This window comes from Oxyura jamaicensis, chromosome 5, assembly GCF_011077185.1.
Source record: "Oxyura jamaicensis isolate SHBP4307 breed ruddy duck chromosome 5, BPBGC_Ojam_1.0, whole genome shotgun sequence".
Lineage (NCBI taxonomy): Eukaryota > Metazoa > Chordata > Aves > Anseriformes > Anatidae > Oxyura > Oxyura jamaicensis.
Window position 1 is genome coordinate 63094537 of NC_048897.1, and position 20818 is coordinate 63115354.

The window sequence follows — 20818 nt, forward strand, 5'->3', positions numbered from 1 at the left end:
ACCAAGATGTGTCAACTTAGGGAGTATTGCCCAGGCTCATAGGATCAGTCAGTATAAAAAAAGGTTCTGCTGTGAGCTTTCTGAAATGTCTGTGCCACTAGTTAAATGCTGTGTGGATTCTTTCTCAACAAGTCCAAGCAGGAACTATCCAGAGTACACCTGTCAAAATAAGTATATATGCTTTTTACTTGTTGCCATTTAATCAAAGATAGCGTGAGTTTTCTCAGCTAACTAATGAGTCTTCTCATCCCTACACTAATTAATCCATTTTAATCTCCCACATTGAACAAATAAAAGATGTTTCTTGATGGGTATCGCATTAACTTTGTTAGAAGAACAGGAATCAGAGTAAGATATGTTGCACTTCTTTTAGTGAAGGGATGTTCTTTTCAGTGTCAGTGACACCTGTGTTCTTTCATTCCAGTGTGTTAGGATACTCTACAAGTAACTACCGCTTGGGTAGCTTATCAGTTTGTCCTGACTTTCTTTTTTGTGTGTTTTGGTCATAAAGTATGAAGGTGTGATTGTGAAAATCTCTACTTCATTGGCCAAGCAAGGAAATTAAATTTAGGAAACAAAATGCAAACAGAAGTCCGCTGAGTCATTTGTTCCTTGCAAACAGACACTATCTGTGTAATAGTACTGTAGTTTGGTGAATAAGATGTGTAGCATGCAAGGTCTTTCCATGCTTAGTTCAATCACTGAGCTTCTTGGAGTCACACATTAGTACCCCTTGCTGTATACATCTGGGTATGTAATCTGTAGTACAAGAGAACTGATCAGGATAATTATCTAATGGCACTTTGAGATCATGATAAGTTTTTGCCTAAGTGGCAGCTACTCGATACTGGAACCTCAGTCTGTAAGTGCTGCTAGCTAGTGTGGGTCACCAGTGATTAAAGTTGCTAAATCAATTGAGTACAGTACAATCATTTTTTGTGCAGTTACACACTGTTTATCAAACAAACAATAGACTTCCTTCTGAGCTGTGAAGTAATTATGTGGGGGCAGAGAATAAATGTCTGTCAGTGTTAAATTCTAAACCGTCTTCAGCTCAGAATTTCAGTATGCAGGAAAAAAACTTGAAATACTTTGTTAGTTGTCATTCTTAAATAGGTTAAGTCCAATAATTCTGTTTTTCTGTTTTTAAAACCAAAGTACCTGTGGATTTAGATCAGTGTAGATCATTTACTTTAAAATAAGAATCTTTCTTATCCCACTTATCAATTTGTAGGATAGAAATATCATTGATAAATGACAATGATAAGTCATTCAACTTCCTTTTGCTGATAGAGCATATTGTTATTAACATAAGGAACTTCAGTGGACCTGCACCTTGACTTTGTTACCTTTGACTTGTAGGTTTTAATCTTGTCTGAATTAAATTGTGAAAGTCTTATTTTAAACCTTTCTCCCAGCATGTTTTAATGGATGCAGTAGTGCCCCAAAATGCGTGTAGTTACTTATATATCCAGCTCCTCTCCTGTTTTATTTGAAAATATTTTGGAGTTTATATAAGAAATTTAAGCGTGAAAGATATGTTGCTAGAAAACTGAGTGATTGAGTTACATGTTCAGCCTTTTTATTCAGTTTGAAAATGTCTTTGGTTCCTTTTGCAAAACTTCAAGCTGGTATTTTACACTTTACCCTTTTGAAAATGAATATGGTATGCTTTCAGGTGAACTGCTTATTTAGCATTTTATTGTATTTTTCTTGTCTTGAATAAAACAATATTCTCAAAACAATGCTGTTGCAGTATAACTAAAGTATTGATACCTGAAAATACTGGTATGTCTTTAAACTTTTCTTGTAAGCTTTCAGGTAGAATGGTATCCAACTTGATCACAGTTTTGGCCAGTGTGGAAGTGTGTAGTGTATTCTTTGTTCATGTTTTTGCAGTGTTTGGCATGCAGTCAGCTTGTGTCAAACAAATGATGTTGCTCAGCACTGGCACTTGAAATAACTTCTAAAAAGGATGCGTCTGTGTTTTCAAAGAATTAAGAGATAAAACTGGTAAAAATCAATTGATTGAATTCAGTCTGTGAGGATTGTGACTGCACTCTTTGTGTGGCCATAAGGCTACTTTGGGTGCTTCTGAAAAATGACAGTAGATTTTTAGATGGGCAGTTATGTAAAATAGTTAAGCACTCCTTATTGTACCCTAGTTCCTCAGAATGCTTCATCTGAGGTAAATTCCTCTGTAGGTGCACAGCCAGAACCCTTTAAAAAGGGAACATTCGGTTGCTAAGGACGTCGTTGCATGGCAAAAGGAGTGATGTTGGAGCAGAACCCAAATGTTAAGTGTGTCTTCTCCATAACATGTGATGAAAGCCTTTCAAATAAATGAGGAGACATGTATGGATTCTGTAGGATTAGTGAATTTTAGTTTTAGAAGATGTGTAAGAAATGTACTTGATATACCGTGAAAGTTTTCACTGTAGATTATGTCTGAAAACAGATTCACCTTGAGCTTTGTTGCATTTTTGAAGAAGTCTGGTGCAATACTGCAGGAGCTAAAAGAACCCAAGGCAGATAAGTTTACTGATTTGTATAAGTATTGTGTTGAGATCAGTAATAATGACTGAAATTAGAGAAAAAATAAAGCAGGTAAAACTTAATGGTAGTACCTTTCCTGTTTATAGTAAAATATTTTGATTATATTTGGAGAAAACATCTAGGTTCTTCCTTGTACATACATTGTCGCAGGTATGCCTTCTGTGGAGTTATTCAGCTTTAGTGTTCCATGTTCTCCCTGGAATCCTTTGTGGTACTGGTAGCAGATTCAGTTTATGGCCAGGCTTTTTGGGTGCTTACGTTCTTAACTATAACTGTTCCATGCCATACTGCTAGACAAATGCACAAGGAATCTGTGCTGGTCCACCTTGCTGTTCCAGATTCTCCTCTACCTTCACCAGCAGCAGATGGACAGAAATAATTAAAAATTAACTATGGATTCCCGTCTTTTAATCTCAAATGTCCATCCATCCGTTGTCATGTCCTGTCGTCGTGTCCCCGTCCCCACCCCCCCCCCCCCAAAAAAAATAAAATTGTATGCATATTTTCCAGTAATTTTGTAGTAAAGTAAATTACATTTCAAAATTACCCAAACAGATAAATCCATCTTTCCTCTCACTCTGATTTGTTTTCATGTTAATGTTGTATTTGTAAATCTTAATCCAGAAAAATGTCCTTTAGATTATTGGCATGGTAGCAAAATGTTTCAATAAAGTCTGTGGTATGCCTGGGCTTTATGGAATGGTGAGCAAGTGTGAAAGCATACCCACTGCTTTTGGGACTCTACACAGGAAACAAATGATGTGATTACGATGGATAAAAGCGTAATATGTATCTCACAGTGTTCTTGGATTCTTCAGAATTTTGTGAAGACAAATGAGCATGGTGATAAAGTGAGGTGCAGACAGCAAGTAAATAAACGGAAGCAGTAGAAAGACGAGGCTATTTCAGATCCGAATATGAAGCTTGTACTGTAAGGGATATATAGAGGCTGGCAGATGGATTGCAAATATGTAAAACTTCGTTTAAATTTAATTCTCATTGTTTTAGTCTGGGTACAAAAAACACTAGAAATTAAATGATTCAAGAGTGAAGTTATCAAAATGTCCAGTGTTTAACTGGTTTAGATGTTAAAACTTGATCTGTTATTACAGAAGGTGTGTTCTTTATCCATTGATTATCTGTTCTTTTCGTTCTTGTTTTTGTGTCACCTGTAGGGTGACCAGGAAATATTTGTCGTCTTTCTTTATTGACAGTTGCTGCATCTAATTTTTAATAGAAGTAATTAATCTTGAATGGTCTTTAATGTACAAGATTTGAAGGACCAGTAGAGCATAAGAGTAAAAAGACAGGTTCTTCAACATGTTCTAAAGAACGATATATTTAACGTCTTTTAAAATACAAAACTTAAAGGTAGAATGTAGCTTTTGTAATAGAGGAAAAACAAAGGTTTTGACCTTAATTCAGCTGTCATCAGACATGTCATCTGTATCCTTCAAGGTGTTTTAAACACCCTGGATAAATGTACTACTCTGACCCCATACCAACTTTTTGTGGTTGTCATTTCTACTTTTATAAATGCTCTTTACAAATGAGTGAGTACTCCACAGAAGTAGGAACAAACTCTCAAAGGTAAATGCTAGCCTAATAACACACTATTTTTAAGACAGTGTGGTTTTGGACATGTTCAGAAAGTTATGTTAGACTTGGAAGCATATATAGAAAATAGTAATTTGGCCATTCCATGAAAGACTGTTTATAACAAGCACTGTTTCAATGAGGGGACAAACAGTAACTTTTTAAATTTAAACTTTGTTACTAGAGAAGCATTTCTGTGGAGTCGGTCTTTGAAAAGAACTAATCAATCCAAAATCCAGGTGAGACAGGAGAGAGGAAAGCATAAACTTATTTTCCAAAACAAATAAGAATGTAGCAACCCTGCTACAGAATTCCATGTCATTCCTCTTCTGTCTGCATCAGGTCATCTGTCAGAGAAAAGCATTCTTGGTGTTCATCTGGCCAGGGCTATCAGTCTCTATTATGGCTCCAGCCTTCTTCCATGCTTTCCTGCAGTTATCCTCTGTCTACAGCAGGTTGGAAGACACAGGGTGAGGGTGAAAGCAATGTGATTGCTGCAATAATGACACTTTTTGCTTTTCCAGGCCATTCTAAGCAGAAGGGGGAGATACTCATCTTTTCCTGTAAAGCAGCACTGACATTTACAGAGACTCATACCAAAGGATGGAGGGTGTAATTTCAGTCTTTAGGTTACCAAAAAAAAAAAAAAAACCAACAGTTGCAGCAGTTTCAGGTGGTTTTGGTATTTAGTAATTTAAGTATAGTACATATAATATGCATAGTTAAAATGCTACTATTACTCTGTGGTAATGGTATATCGCTTGATGCTTTTCAAAGAGAATTAAGCATTCAGTTGAGAAACTAGAAGACTGACTCAGATTAAAGCTAACCTACTGAAAACGGGGAGGTTTAGGTTGGACATTAGGAAGAAAATTATTCACTGGAAGGGTTGTGAAGTATTGGAACAGACTGTCCAGAGAAGTAGATGAGTCACCATCCCTTCAAAGAGCATGTTGATATTGTGCTTAGTGACAGGGTTTAGTGGTGGACTTGGCGGGGCTAGGTTAAAGGTTGGATTAGATGATTTTAGAGGTCTTTTCTAACCTGAATGATTCTATGGAAAACTAACCAGAAAGGATTAATTTTAAGAAGGATTACTTATTCTGAGGTAGTTTAACATGTAGGTACATGACCATTTGTACCAGCACAAGGAAGGGGACACAGTGGGGGTAGAAGTAAGCAGGTGGGAGCAAGACTGCTTCTTCTGGCAGCCCTTGAAGCTATTCAAGCCTTAACTCCTCGTATAGCTGATGCATTGTTGCATTCAGAGTCTCCAACCTGCCTCAAATGTGTGGAGTGTTTTTAGTGCATTGTAAATTCTTCAGTTTTACGTATTGAGTTTCCAAAATATATGTTCATATTACTGCATAAGTGTATCATAATTACAGTGTAATTGGCATGATTTTAGGTATCTCATTTAGGTATTGATTTAATTATTTTTAAAGTATATCAAAAGCCATGAAAGATGGCTTTCATCTTTTGAAGATGAAAACATAGTTTAATGCTATAGGTTGAAGCAGAGAGGAACAATATAACCAAGGATCTAGTGCTGCAAACATTTGAGTTGAAATAATGGAGCAGTTTGTGATGTTAGAGTTAGCACCAGGTTCACAAGGTTGAAATTAGACTTAAAGCTTTGTAATGGGGGACATAATTGGGCCAGCCTGTGTAGATTTTGAGCCTAATATTTTGACTGTATTGACAACTTTCCAAAGTATTTTTGTAAATTCTAGTTGGAGAGGGTTGTCACACTCTGGAACAGGCTCCTCAGGGAAGCAGTCACTGCACCAAGCCTGTTGGAGTTTAAGAAGTGTTTGGACTATGCACTTAGTCACATGGTCTAAAATTTTGTGTAGACCTGTGTGGTGCCAGGAGTTGGACTCAATGATCCTTATGGGTCCCTTCAAACTCAGGATATTCTATGATTCTATGGATCTCCTTGCGTGATGCATTTAAAATCTTTAAGTGTAATTGTGGGGGTGGAGAAGTTACTTGGAATTTTTAATCCAGTACAGGTAAATGGGTATTAAAAGCTGATAAACAGTGAGGTTAAACATGTTGATTTCAAATTAAAACAATTGTATCACTTCCAAGATTTTTTAATCCACTTGGTAGTTTTATTTCTTATTTTCCTGTTTTCTTCCTGTTCCTAGCAAAAAGGAAAGTCTAAAGATTTTTTTGCCTCAGAAAAAGTTGTAGTACGAGATGCATCAAGTTAAGAGCTCAAAATGATTCTGCTCATTATATTAGTATTTAGAAAAAGTGTATTTTTTTTTTACCACAACTGTACTGTAAAATGCTTTCTTATAAAAATATTTTTTGGTTCAGGCATTCTTAATGAATTCTAGGTGCTTCTATTCCTTAATTAACTACAATACGGCTGCAGAGGTAACTTTGAGTAACAAACAGCTCTATGCTCTGACAGAGTTAACTAAGTAAACTCTTTCAAACAGTTGCTTTTTTCCTCCAAAATGCAGTCAAGTACGTGTCAGATTTCTGTTTTCTTTTGTAGGTTAGTAATTGCAGCAGTGTCCAAAGTGGTGCTGTTTGCTTTGCTCATTCCAAAGATATTTTTTAGCCACTTTGTTGCTTTCCAAGAGCATGTACCTGCTTACCTGGCTGAATCAGAGAAACTGGCCTTTGAAGAAGAGTTTTGCAGGGCTGGCAAAAGCATGGAACATGACTAGCCCAACTCTGGGGGGATGAGTAAGTTGTGAGCTGTAAGGGCTCTGAGATCCATAGTTCAGAATGCACAAGGTGAAGGGAGCTTTTAGACTGGAGATGGTAACCCAGCTCTGTGATTTTTCTCATTGCTTGCTGTGTAAAAGTTTTTGGCCTCCCTGTTCTCTGCAAGACATAGTGCTGCCAATATGCCTCGTCCAGTTCAATGGATTGGACCTCTTGGAGCAGGTGAAGACACTGCTGGAATGTAGTTGTGGTTTCTCAAGGGGCAGATCTGCAATAATTTGTTATCACTGAAAAAGTTGAAACTTCTGGTCAGTTGAACTGTAGTGTCTGAATGTTTCTATGCAGTGATACTTCAGAGGTAAAATCAGACTACTTTTTTGTGACTTAAGCTACCAAATTTAACTATATTTTTAATTGCTGGAAAGTTACACAGACTTGGAATGCACACTCCAAAGTTTGCCTAGCAGTAATGTGATAAACAGTAGTCACTTGTATGCATTTTGTATGGTCTGCTGATTGTTGCTGATGCTACATGAAGTTTGAGAATTGCTGCTTTAGGCTTAATCATCCAAGTCATTTTGTGAATGTGAACATGTTTACCCTTGCCACTTGCTACTGATCTTTGTGTTTCCTCTGTTACATGATTTGTGAGAATTATTTATAGAGCATTAGAAATTAGTGATCATTATAGAGCATTAGAAATTAGTGATCATAGGACATAGAAACTAATGATAATTTTAAGTCTCAATAGGCCATTAACTTTGCTTGGCAGCCAAACTTTGCACATCTGTTATTTAAACTCTTGACTTTAAATTTGTAATTTTTGCTTACTGTTTCATGCTGTTGTTTTTTTCTTCTCTGTTTGCAATAATGGAATTTGAAAACTTCAAGTAGAGTGTACATGAAGTTTAACTTTTAAGTTTCAATCTCTGAAAATTTTATAAAAATTTAAACAGGAGTTAAAATCTTGGGAGAGTCTTCTATCGTTTGAAAACAAAATATTCTCTCACTATGTCCTGATAAGGCTAGTAAAATGCTTGCTTTGGAATTTTAATGAACTTAGCGATTCAAAGCTGAAAAATGGCAAGCCACATCTAAAAGCAGTGTTAAGACCACTGTGCTTTTGCATGTCAGTATTGCATCAACATATATCCATATAGATCACCAATTTGATATTTTTTTAAGGTACGCGAGGAAAATGCTGATGTAGAATGGCTCTCTGGAATGTCTGCAAATATCCAACCTGCTTGTTGTTTACATGTTAGTATTATAAAAACTGTTTTCCAAGTCTGGTCTAAAACGTGGTCGAAAAATTCCTAGCATAGATTTCAGAACCTCATCTCCTCTATAGAAATGGGAGTGTATAAGAGATGGAGTGACTTGGGATGAAAGCGTCAGTGTTTTAATATTTTAGAAGGTTAACATTTGAAATTGCTATTTTTTAATGTAATATGGAACATACTTTGAGTATCCCAACCATTTGACCAAAAGACTAACTGGAGAAGAATTCTGTGGTAAAATAATCATAGGATGGTTTCCCAAACTGCAGCTTTAAGTAGCCATTTGCTTTTCTGTTTACGCAGTGGAGGGTCTGCAACTTAAGTTACTAAGCTACTGTCATGCATATTTCCAAATTTCTTCATTTTCTCTTCTTCTATGGAAAAATAAAAAATTCAATGCTTCAGATTCAGAAACCAATTAATTTGATGTCTGTAGTTGGAAAACAGATTTGTATATATAATGCTTATTGGTGCGTTTTGGTGGTGTGATAGATACTAAGGAAAACTCTTCTTTAAGAGTTTCAGGAATAAGGGAAGTCAGTAATTTCATCACTTTTATTATCCCCAGTTGGATGCTTCAAAACGGTTCATACTAATATAAATTTTCCTAGAGAAAATAATTGAGCCATGAAGGAACAGCTTCATATGTTCATATGTTTACCTCTGGGGGGCCTTTTTAATATAACAAATTAATTTATTGTATGAATTTACTTCCTGAATTGTTTTTATACACTTGCTTTTTTATGTTATGAAATGTAGTCTGTGGTACATCCCAATTTACTAACTTTTTGTGATGACTCAGTAATGATTTAAATGCTAACATGTTAATAGAGAACTTGTTCTGTTGTTACAAGGGTTGGAGGGTGTTCCTTTTCAAGTTACTCTGCAAATGGTGGTTTGGAATTTAGTAATTCTTACACTATAAAACTGATTTTATGAAAAAAAAGTTACTATTTTAAAGAATTATGACTTGTTAATTTTCTTTTTATATACTATAGGATATGTTTTGGAGTTGCAGACAGAGTATCTTTGCTGAAATGAAGAAGAAATTTTCACAGGTAGACAGATGAAATCAACTTTATTAAATAACTGAGATATATAGTAACAGCATGATGCTGTAGCACTTATTTCGAAGCATGAGCTGAGAAATGAGCATTCGAAGCCAGAGCATGAGCTGTTGAATTCTTGTGCATGTTCTTGAATACTGGGATTATGTACATATTAAATGCAGTCTTACTCAGTTTGAAGTTTCTGCTGTTATGTTCATATGCTTTTACATTGTGTTTCTGTAGCCTTCTGTTTTTTCATCAAAAACTATAATTGTGTAGCTGTCATTGTATACCAAATTATGTAGCAATTAAAATTGGGTTTCTTGTTTACGCTGTGGCCTTGATTTGATAATGGTCTGGCAAAGTAGTTCAGAGGTTGATCACTGGCCAGTATTGCCTTTTACAGTATTTTTATTGTTAAAAAGCCCCAAATAAGATGTTTGTGTAGTCTGATAGTTCTGATGGTGTATGTGAAAGTTAGATATGAACAGAGTTGCACTGAGGTTGTCTTTGCTTCACCTATTTACTGTGAGCATGGAACAGTGACAGCTCAAATGATGGCTTAATATCTTTTGCTATACTATCCCTGAGTTAAACCAGTTCAGTCTGTCAGAATTACATCTGAACGAGGAAGAGAGGATTTGTCTGGCATGGAACATCCAGCAACCCAACCAGCAAATCTTCTGTAATCTTCTGTAATTTGTTCCCTTAATGTTATTTCCTTTATGGAGTTCTCCATCCATCAGATACTGTGAGCATAATTATTTTCTGTATGAGTCAGAACTGATTTATTATCAAAAGCAGGGGAGAAAGCTTGAGTAGGAGGATTTGAATTCATAGGTATCTTCTGCAGAGAGAAAGGGAATGGTGGTGTTGGTTACGAGAAGGCAGAACAAAAAGGAATTGAGTCTCAAAGGGAGAACTGTTACTGCTGGAGTCACGTAGGGTCAGTACAAAATTACTGTGGGAACTATTTAAACTAGAGTTAACATATTTTTTTCTAGAGGGAGCTGTATGAGTAGTACCAGATGCCTCTAAGCTCTGCACTGTTGGACCCAGAGCAAGCCAAGGTCTGTAGGCTGGAACGGGAGGTGCTTTTATGAGTTTATTGGTTTTTAGCTTCTGATGATCTTCTCCAGAAGAATCAGGAAAGCGGACTACTGAACTGGGCCATAAATTTCTCTTTCATAACCATACCATGAAAGATTCAAATTGTATACCTATTGTTTGATCAAAAAGGGGGGGAGGGGGGTGCTCTGTGCTGGAAAACATAATGGAAATAACCTATCCTGAGGAGTAATCACTAGTGAAATTTAATTTTAGTCTACGTATATCAAAGCTACTTTTACTCTTGAACTATGTTTCCTTAATGTGTAGCTAATGCTTCAGGGATAGTTTTGTATGTCTTCTTGGAAAGTAGTTCATAAACCTTGCATTCTGCAGTCAAGGTTATTTATGAAGCTGACAAGTTGCAGATTTGCTGGAAGTGGTGCACTGCATATTTTTAAGCATGCAGCTAATGTCCTGTGTTGAAATCTTCGGTATCCTTGATAAACTTATTGGACTTTAAATTCTTAAGGGAAGTTGGGCTTTAAATTAAGAAAAAAGTCTAAAGCAAGCTAACACAATATGGATTAGGATAGGGAAGAAGTGGCTGTATTTGCCTGTCTCTGTCAACTTTTTCCTCCTGGTGACAGGAATAGATGCTGCCGTTACCTAATGTTTCATTTTTGAGTTACACGAAGACTGTCGGCTGATCTTGAAATTGTGGAGAATAAAGAGATCAGCTAAAACACTTGTTTCTCTTAATTTAAGAGGTTCAGTATTTAAGACCTTTCATATAGGACTGTACCACTTTGATCATCTGTGTTGTTTGGTTATGTAGAAATACAAGGAACATTAAAGTTGTTTAGCTCTTTGTAGTTGTGTATTCTCTAGATGTTCGACATGGCCTACGGTTTTAGCATGAACACAGTTCTTGCTGTATATTAATATTTTATCCACTGAAAGTGACGATAGTGCTGCATGTATTTGTTTGCCTTTCTTGATGATGTGCTCTTTAGCTATGAAGTGAAATTTGGGTGGTCTGACATGCATTACTAATATTTCCTGTGTCACAAGTTGAAAAGGCTGACTACTTGGGGACTAATTTTTCCTTTTACTGACCTCATGCTTTCTTGTGTGACCTGTACTTAAATATTAGTTATTCCCTGTTTTAGAAGTGCAAATCCTTTAGATAACTGAGATGATTGATTGTATTTCATTAGATCTTTGGCTTCCTGTTTTTTTTTGTTTGTTTGTTTGTTTTTCAGTGTTAAGTGTTAGGAAAATGCCATTTTCTTGGCTTATCTGGCTCTATAAAATTTTACCTCTATTCCATTGCATTCTTCACTCAAAATTGTTACTTTAGTAACAATCACTCAAGATTGTTACAATATTGATTTCAAATATATTGAAGGTGCTGTTTTAGATTTCCTTGTTGTGCTTTGAGAACTACCTAGTTGCCATTGCTCAATGTTAATTTTTCTTACTATGTTTAGGCAGAATAATGTCTTCTGCAACTCACCCAGCAGTGGATGTGGTAAAAGAAAATTGATGGTGGCTTGATGAAGAGACTTTTTTTGTTTTAGTGGATAGCTTCCAAGATTATTTGGAGGCTTAGAGATATGGTTTGCATTTGGAGAAATGACAAAAGGTATATTTCTATGTCAACAGCATTTAGGACTGTGTCAAAGCTAAATGAGCTTGAAGTGATGATTTGAAAGTCTCTTCCTGATTTGACAGTCTTCTATCTGCTTAAAGGCTAACGTTGTATGTTAAACTTGAGCAGTTTATTTCACCATGTGTTGATCCACCCATCCAGATTCTTTCTTGTTCTATGAAAATGAAGCATATTTTGATATAGGTTTTCCAAAACTTAAGGGTTCTTTATTTATGAAAGCAGACATAAGAGAACTAAGTCCTCTTTTAGGATCCTTAGGTCATAAAATATAATACATCTTATTTGTGAAATCTTGTTTTGATTTTTCAATTAAGATCTGAATTGTTGTTAGCTTTACTCACTGGATTGTTGCCTGCTGTCATTTCAGGTGGAAAGTGCTGCTGAGGAGCCCAGAGTGCTGTGTATAATACAAGATACCACAAATTCAAAGACAGTGAATGAACGTGTTACTTTGAACCTTCCAGCTTCCACTCTGCTTAAAAAGCTGTTTGAAGATGTGGCTTCAAAAGTGGGCTATGTGAATGGAACCTTTGATTTAGTGTGGGGAAATGGAGATAATGTAACTGATACGGTATGGCAAAAGTGCTTTTTATTTCCTGTTAATAACAAACATTTGAGGCTTCATATTACAGAAAAAAATGCTAGCTGTATTGCCTATTGCATATTTCATAGTTATTTTTTTCATTAATCCTAATAAAAATTTGTAGTATGTGCAGCAAAACAGGCTGACACTGCTGTTTTGATTTGGCTGAATGTTACTGTTCTATATCTACAATTTAATCTCAAAATGTGCTTTGAATTGATACACGTACTTAATCAGTAAACAGAACTTAATATCATTCAGATTTAATGCTAGTTTTCATTTTCAGTATGTATTTTCAGTAATAGTTCCTATGATAATTAACCCCCTTTCTCAGTTTCCTGTGGTCTTGTTTGAGAAACTTTCCACGTTTCTTATATCTGTCTGAAGTATCGTACCAAAAAAAGACTAACATTATTTCTGTGCTTTATTGTAAATCAGTGTTGGTTTTGGTTAATATGATTCTCAGAGACGCATTTAGAAGACTTTAGAAGATTTTTTTAAGAAACAGTTTATTTCAAGACATGCTTGTGCTTGCTGAACTTCATTTTTTTTTAAACAAAAGTGCATGTAGGCTTTGTAGGGTTTACTGTTCCGCAGGAATTTTGCGGACTAATGGCTTGACTCCTGAATAGATTGTCCATCTTCTGAGTATTAAACTGTACTATAATACTTAATTTAAACTTTTAAACTGCCCCCAGGTTCTTCCAGTGTTAATGAGTATGTTTTGTTTCATCTTGTCTTAGTGTGCCAGAAGCTACTTCAAGCAATGTACTTGGACAGAATCTGTTAATTGCATATAAATCTGTTTAAAAAAATAAAGCACTTTATTTTTTTAACAGACTCCAATAGATCAGAACAGTGACAAAACTATTCTTGATGCTGGTTTTGAGCCAGGGAAGAAGAATTTTCTACATTTGACAGATAAAGATGGTGAGCAACCTCATATAACATCGGTAAGTAAAATCTTCACTCAGCTACGTAAGATATAGTGCTGGGAGAATAGATGTATGCTATGTGTATTGCTCTTTTCATAATGTCAGAAAATGAAATTAAATTGGGCTATATGTTTCATATAAGATACTACCTCAGGAACCTCAACAGGCTTTTAGACTGCTATGTTATGCTTCTAGGTTTATCTTGAATTAAGACCAATTCCACTAGTAATGATTTAATGTTACTTTTTATTCATACTCGTCAAGTATTTCTCTAATGCTTTGCTATGGATAATTTTGTAAGATTATATAATTAATCTGACGTGTTTACAGATAAGTCTTAATAATACAGGTTTAATTATATACTTGTTCCTTTTCCTGTGATTGTTTGAAAGCAATGTTAGGCCACTCACGTACTTTTCAGAAAAGATAGTGCTGTATCAACAGCAGAATTATCTGCTTCCAATTTTACCTTATTTAAAAATTAAAAAAATGATCAGTGTTTCTGCAAGCAATTGTCTGCTGTAACAAAATATTGGAAAATTGCTGTTCCTCAAATATGTGATATAGTAAAAGATAAACATAGGTACAGTTTATTTAAATGGGGTTCGGGTAGACTGGTGATATATGGAGGTTTATTACTCAACTCTTATGTCAGCATAAGGCCTACTTAGCCTTTTATGGGCTTCATTATCTGGAAAAGAAAAAAAAAATAAAACCCAAGGTCAGAATTTGAGGATAATTTTGAAGGAATACTGAATTGTTTTCATACCAAAAAAAGGAACGAAAATTCTATTTTGCATTTTAGTACTGTAAACTTGAGACATAGGAGATGATAAATTGCAAGCTTGCTTGTTGTATGCATTAGAATACTTTGATTATACAGTATTTTAAAGGGTATTTCCTTCCACTAGCACAAAGAACGCTTTCTGAAGGAGCTGGGAATTTGGAGGGCAGAATTGAATGTTACACAAGCAACTGTACATCTGCTGTTTTGTGTTAAAAGTAAAAAATGTGTGGTATATTAAATTGATTTATTATCTATAAAAGAAATAAAATTTCTAGGTACTTCAGAAAAAAAAAGTTTAATTTTTGCATAAAATTGCATTTATGTTTTAGGAGGAATCAGGTGCAACAGATGACAGTATGCAAGACAGATTTATAGGCCCACTTCCAAGAGAAGGCTCTGTTGGCTGTGCCAGTGATTATGTCAGTCAAAGCTACTCGTATTCTTCAGTCCTGAGCAAATCAGAGACAGGTATAATGTTCTCTCTTGTAAAGGCATTACTAATTTGTTATTATTTAGTGTACTTTGAAATAGCAGCATCTTCAAGGATTTTCAAAAGAAATCCCAATTTATTGGGGGAAGGGGGAACCACCATGCTATACATCTTCAATCATGTTTTCTGTGACATTATGGAAGCAGAAGAGCTCTATCTCTCCCATCTGTATCTATTGACAGTGCTATCAGTGCAATTCAAACTGGCAGGGACCCTCCACCCTCCATTTCCGTATTAATCCACTGCTGTGTCCCTGGCTGAGAAGTTGTGACTGTATTACCAAAAAGTATTCATCCCAAGCTGTGTTTTCAGTTGCAGCTTGATGAGTTCTTGATGCTATTTAATAAGAGGGGCTGTTCCCAAGTCTTTGCACTCCGGATGTTAGCTATAATCTTTCTCCTGCAGCCCCTCAGTTCTAGTTTCCCTGCTTCTACTGTGATTGCCAAGAGATTCTTCCATCCACTGCCTGGCACCTCACCAGTGAGCAGAGACTCCCTCTGGAAAGGGGAGCACATCTCAATGCCAGGGGAGATCCCTCTTTGCTGTGCAGAGAGGGGAGGACAAGGCAGCCTCTGCCCAGCCAGCCAGCAGCTGCTGCCACCTCCCACAGTCTGTGTGTTGCAGCCCTTCCCTCTCTGTTGGCTCAAAGGAAATGTTGCACAGTTTAAGTGGTTGCCAGAAGGGAGAGTAAAAGAAGCTGGTTGGAATCTCATATTTTTCATGGTCATAGCTCTGTTTTGGTATCAAGTTATGCACTCCCCATTTGTTTATGAAGATTGGCAGATACTAAATTCTTGTAACATCACAGACATGAAATGTTTGCGAACATCCCTGTCAAATTTCATACCGTTCTAGATTCTTAGTTCGTGTTCTTACCCATCTTCTCTACAAGCACTCAGCTCACATTTTTTTTTTTCAGAGAAGCACTAGATTAGTGAGGTTGGAAGGGACCTTTGGAGGTCACCTGGTCCAACCCTTCTGTTCAAGGCAGGTGTTCTTAATCCATTTGCTGAGCTCTTAATCTGAGTCCTGCAACATGCATTAGCATTTGCTTTTTATTTTCATATATGTAATTATGTGTCCATGAAGTTGTAGCTCAGTAATAAGACTAATTCCTGGTATGAAGTTTTTTTGAGCATATACAAAGCTGACATATTACCACCAGTTCATTCTTGCTCGAGATTTTTTTGATAAGAATGTTTATCTGTTTAACTTACAAAGTTAGCCTCTTCTCAAAAATTGTGTTTTGCATGGAGTAGCTGCCTCTTCATTACTAATATGAAACTGAGATGTATTTAATACTAAGAGCTTCAGTGTATGAATAAGAGTATTTACTTTATTACATGGTGCTTCAGTATATGTTGCTTGCGTATCAGCTGTTATTAATGTTATATACCTTGGAGAAAATCTTAAAATGACAGTAAGGTTAATATAGATATCTCCTTTTTCAGCTAACAAAACCCACTAATTTTTAGTAGCTTTTCTAGTTACTATGGAATATTTAAAAAGATGTATGTGCATTGGCACTCAAGATGTTTGGTTTATAGCTCTCAGGCTTTAATACAAACAAATACTGATACAAATTTTAATTACATTATAACTAGGATATTTCCTAGTTGACAGCTAGGCAATAAGCAAGCTGCTTTACAAAATTTTTATTAACAGATTCTAGACTTCTGTAAAATACTTAAATTAACTATTAAAACTATTTAGTGTGATCTATGTCTCCATTGGTGGAGAAGTCAACATTAAATATTGTTTATTATTGTGAAATGTAATTCGTGATAATTAAAGTAGCTTTGTGTAATTCAAAGAAAATATCTCTGGGTAAACTGTCTTTTTAATGCTTACTGAAGTAAGCAGTTGTAATATTGCCTCAATTTATGTAGTAAAAATGACAACAGCTGGATGTAGTTCTTGAGTAAACATGATCACAATTGTTTTATTGTCAATATATTTTGTGATGTGACATCTTTTTACATTATTTCCATATCATTCTTTTTGTATTTATAGGTTATGTGGGTCTAGTAAATCAAGCAATGACTTGCTACTTGAACAGCCTTTTACAAACACTTTTCATGACTCCTGAATTTAGAAATGCATTATATAAGTGAGTATACATGATCAAAATAGATTCTTAATATCATAGTAAATGCTATCTGTCCTGATACATTGTGGTAGAAATACCTTTTAAATGTTTTCTCTTTTGAATATTGAATTGCATCTGAATGCAAACCTTGATTCCAAAGTGGATAGAATAGCTTGGATAACATGCAAAGATGCAGGAAAGTGAGTAGAGAAGTTATCCTGAGGGGAAAGGAGGAAAATTTATTTCAATACATGATATCAAACTGGATAGGCTAGTGAATGTTACCTGTTTAACACCTTCAGATTTTGCTGAAATACTAAAATATTATTGCTGTGGCATAGACAAGCTTTTTAAAGAATTCTCCACATCTTGAAAAGATTGAACTTCAAAAGGAATATGATACTAATTGGAGTTCATGTCTGTATTTGTGCAGTGAATGGCTTCAAAAGTATTTTACTTGTTTGTTTTACGTTTGTACATTTAAAGAATAGCATTGTCATTCACTGAAGAAACGGAAAGCAATTTTGTTTAAGGAGAATTATTTTGACTTTCTCCCAGTAACAGAGCTTCAGTTGACATCTAATCTGGTAGACCTCTTGAAATGCAATAGGTGCTGATTTAAATGTCTTTTTGAGTAATATTTTCAAGTCATTGTTAATTGTTAAATATCTAATGTTGTGAATAGATGGGAATTTGAAGAATCTGAAGAGGATCCTGTGACAAGTATCCCATACCAGCTTCAAAGGCTGTTTGTTTTACTGCAGACCAGCAAAAAAAGAGCAATTGAAACAACAGATGTTACACGGAGTTTTGGATGGGATAGCAGTGAGGGTAATATGCAGCTATTAAGCTTGTGTAATTTACTTCAGTAGTTGCCTCTTAAGGGCCTAACCTGCTGTTGACTGGGGAAAAATACCTAAATAATTTAAAATGATTATTAGAATCCACTTTGGATGGAATCAAAATGTTTAAGTTGTTACTTGGTTGTGATTTGTTTTGTTTCATTTTTAAATAAATATCTGAGAGGTTTAGGCCATTAAAGTAAAATACCTTCGTTTTGTAATTAAGCTGTCATTGCAGTTATAAATGTTAACTATTTCTTTAAAAAAAAGTATCTCTTCAGGAGAAACTTACATCTGTTTTGAATCACAAGTGTCAAATGCGTTCCAGTGAAGTAGAAAATTATATTGAGAATTCCATAAAATCAAACTCTTTTGCACATAATATAATTTTTCTCCATAACCCATTAATTTTTCCATGGAGTAATTACACAATCAGTGCTCTTACACTTAATGGGGCGTGGGGGGAAACCACTGTATTGAATTCTGGAGAATCACCATGAAATAAGTCAGAACCAGTTTATTTTATAATTTAGAATGGTGCATGTTAGCACTTCTGTATACTTATTTATTGTTATATGCAGAATTCTTATTTATACACACTGAGCAAGTTGGTTGCCTGTTTTTTTTTTTCAATTTAATTTGGAAGCTAACTGCTTGTGGAATTGAATGCTGTCCCAGTAGTGATTAATGTTATAAACACCTTGGAAGAGACTTGAAAACAAATTGATAGCTTTAGGAAGCATTCTCAGACTACAGTTAATATTGGGTAAATAACTTCTCTTGTAAAATAAATTTCAATTTCTAACAGCATGGCAGCAACATGATGTACAGGAGCTCTGTAGAGTCATGTTTGACGCTTTGGAGCAGAAATGGAAGCAAACAGAACAGGTAATTGTATCAAAACTTTACCACTCATTCAGTGGTGTGTTTCTTTTAAGGATGATTGTGAAAAAATGTAAACTCTAAGTACAAGATCATTGGTAGTCTACAGTAGTTGCCAATTTTCTTGTTTGTATAATATCTATGCTACTAAAATATATTTTTGAATGTTACTTATGTTACTTCTATTTTCATCTCCACTTAAAAGTGGAATATTCTGAACTCTGGATATTCTTTTGTGATGACTTCCTTGCTATCAGTATTTTTTAGCTATATTGTGGGCTCTTGCAGCTCAAGCCCACTCTTCTAACACAGAAGACAGTATATTCATAACACATTCTACATTCTGATAAGTAGCTTAGTTGTTATACGGCCAACTTTCATATTTATAAATTGATAAATACCTCTTTTATCTTCACCTACCTCCAGAGATGCAGGGAAAGATTGCAATATCAGCATTAAAAATGTCTGCAAGACCAGGCCTGCTCTTTTAAAAAACATAGACTTAGTTTTGGTAGTTTTTTAGTCATTCTTAACATGTGTCCATGAAGTATACCTTGAAGCTTAATGTAACGTGCTTTGAGAAGCTGTTTTTATGGATGTTTTCTGCAGTGGTGGGGTAGGGGAATAAGGGAGAGAATCAAGAGATGGATGTCTTGCTAGGGAAGTGACAATTCTAACTTCATAGCTATGCAGTTAAGACTTAAAATAATAATTTAAAAGTCTTGTAAAGCTAAAGAATCCTTGTTTTACATTTGTTGAAAGTACTGTTAAATATTTGTCTGTTTCAGGCCGATCTTATAAATCAGCTGTATCAAGGCAAACTGAAAGACTATGTAAGGTGTCTAGAATGTGGCTACGAAGGCTGGAGAATCGACACTTACTTGGATATTCCTTTGGTCATCCGCCCGTATGGCTCCAACCAGGCATTTGCTAGCGTGGTGTGTACTATTATGCTGACTAATAGTGCATCCATACACACATAGAATACATAATGCGACAGTGGTATAATTTGTTACATGGTAAGTATCATCCTAGATACTCCATCTTGGGGTGTTCGTCTTTGTGCAGTGAACCAGCTAGCAAGTTCTAGAAGATTTTTTTGGCTTTTTGGTTTATTTTTTGTTTTGTTTTTTCTTTTACCCTTCAATGAGTCCTACTGGTGCATGTATAAGGGGAGGGGAAATGCAACTTTATTGCCTTAGGGCTTCAGAAATCAATCATTTTATTCCTGATAAAATTTTCATCATTGACCCGAAATATTTTTGAGATCACTAAGTTTTCTTTGGGTTGTTCTCTTTATTGAGAAGTCTGCTAAATTTTAATAGCATTGTTGAAAATCTTAGTGGAAGAACAGAAGATTGACTTAGAATTTTTTAGTGTACTTGCAGTGTTATTGATGTGTTTTTTAAAGTTCACATCTGAAATACCATATGCTTTTAGCGAGCAATTTAATAATGAAAAAATCCTATTGTATATTGATATTCTTGATCATTGTTGCTCCAGCATTACTGATGTTGGCAAGCATATATATTAGTAAATCTGAGGAAGCTTTTTATTTTTTCCTAGCACTGAAAAGAACTCATTACAAACTGAAATTCCACTGTTGTGGCTTAAAATATCTGTAATACAGGTGGAGTTGTGAGAAAGAGTAAGAATGAATTGAAGCCTTTGGGTAAAGGTTGTTTTAAACAATCGCTTGTTGCATAATTGGCTTACCAAGGTTATTTATTATAGACAAAGTATTTTTGCCTTTTGTTTTTAGCATGTTGGCATTTTTTTTTAAGCGTAAGTCTGTAGTTCTTAACAGTATTCTGTTAAGAAAAGAATTAGGTTAAACTGCAATGTAGTTTCAAGATGCTTAGTGCTTTAAATACTAATCTTGACTAAGTAAAGATATGAAGGACAATTATCTCACAAAAGAATTCAAGTTACTGCAATCTTTTGAATCCTTTTTAGGACTGCAGTAAATTTTTTCATACCCAGAAATATCCAGCTATTTGAAGCTGTGTTTTGAGCTCCAATCCCAGTGATTGTGACCTTTTGTATAGATTGCTTCCCTTTTCACATTTTAACACGTTTCTACAAATATTTCCCAAAACAAGATTTTTATTGTAATTTTTATTAAGTGGAGATTTTTCTGATCTATTAAAGAAAATAATGAAAACCTTACTTTGTAATTGCATTCTGCATTTAACAATACATTGTACATGTCTCAGCTTGAAATTTTCTTCACTAGGGAAGAAGTCTATAGCAGAATGCCGTAAAAAAGTTCTTTGTATATTTGTAAAAATGAAGGAACCTTGAACAATCAAGAATTTT

General features: G+C 35.1%; 1 protein-coding gene across 2 annotated transcripts in view; it reads left to right on the forward strand.

Annotated features, from left to right (window-relative positions):
- USP47 (ubiquitin specific peptidase 47) overlaps positions 1-20818 on the forward strand; it is a 56791-nt gene that overhangs the window by 3629 nt on the left and 32344 nt on the right. The window contains exons 2-9 of one of the 2 annotated variants that reach the window (XM_035327483.1): positions 9119-9178; positions 12259-12462; positions 13314-13427; positions 14526-14664; positions 16700-16796; positions 17461-17606; positions 18426-18505; positions 19288-19437. In XM_035327483.1, the coding sequence (XP_035183374.1) occupies positions 9119-9178; positions 12259-12462; positions 13314-13427; positions 14526-14664; positions 16700-16796; positions 17461-17606; positions 18426-18505; positions 19288-19437 (990 nt within the window). The remainder of the gene's footprint in view (positions 1-9118; positions 9179-12258; positions 12463-13313; positions 13428-14525; positions 14665-16699; positions 16797-17460; positions 17607-18425; positions 18506-19287; positions 19438-20818) is intronic. The other variant, XM_035327484.1, reaches the window with a different exon arrangement.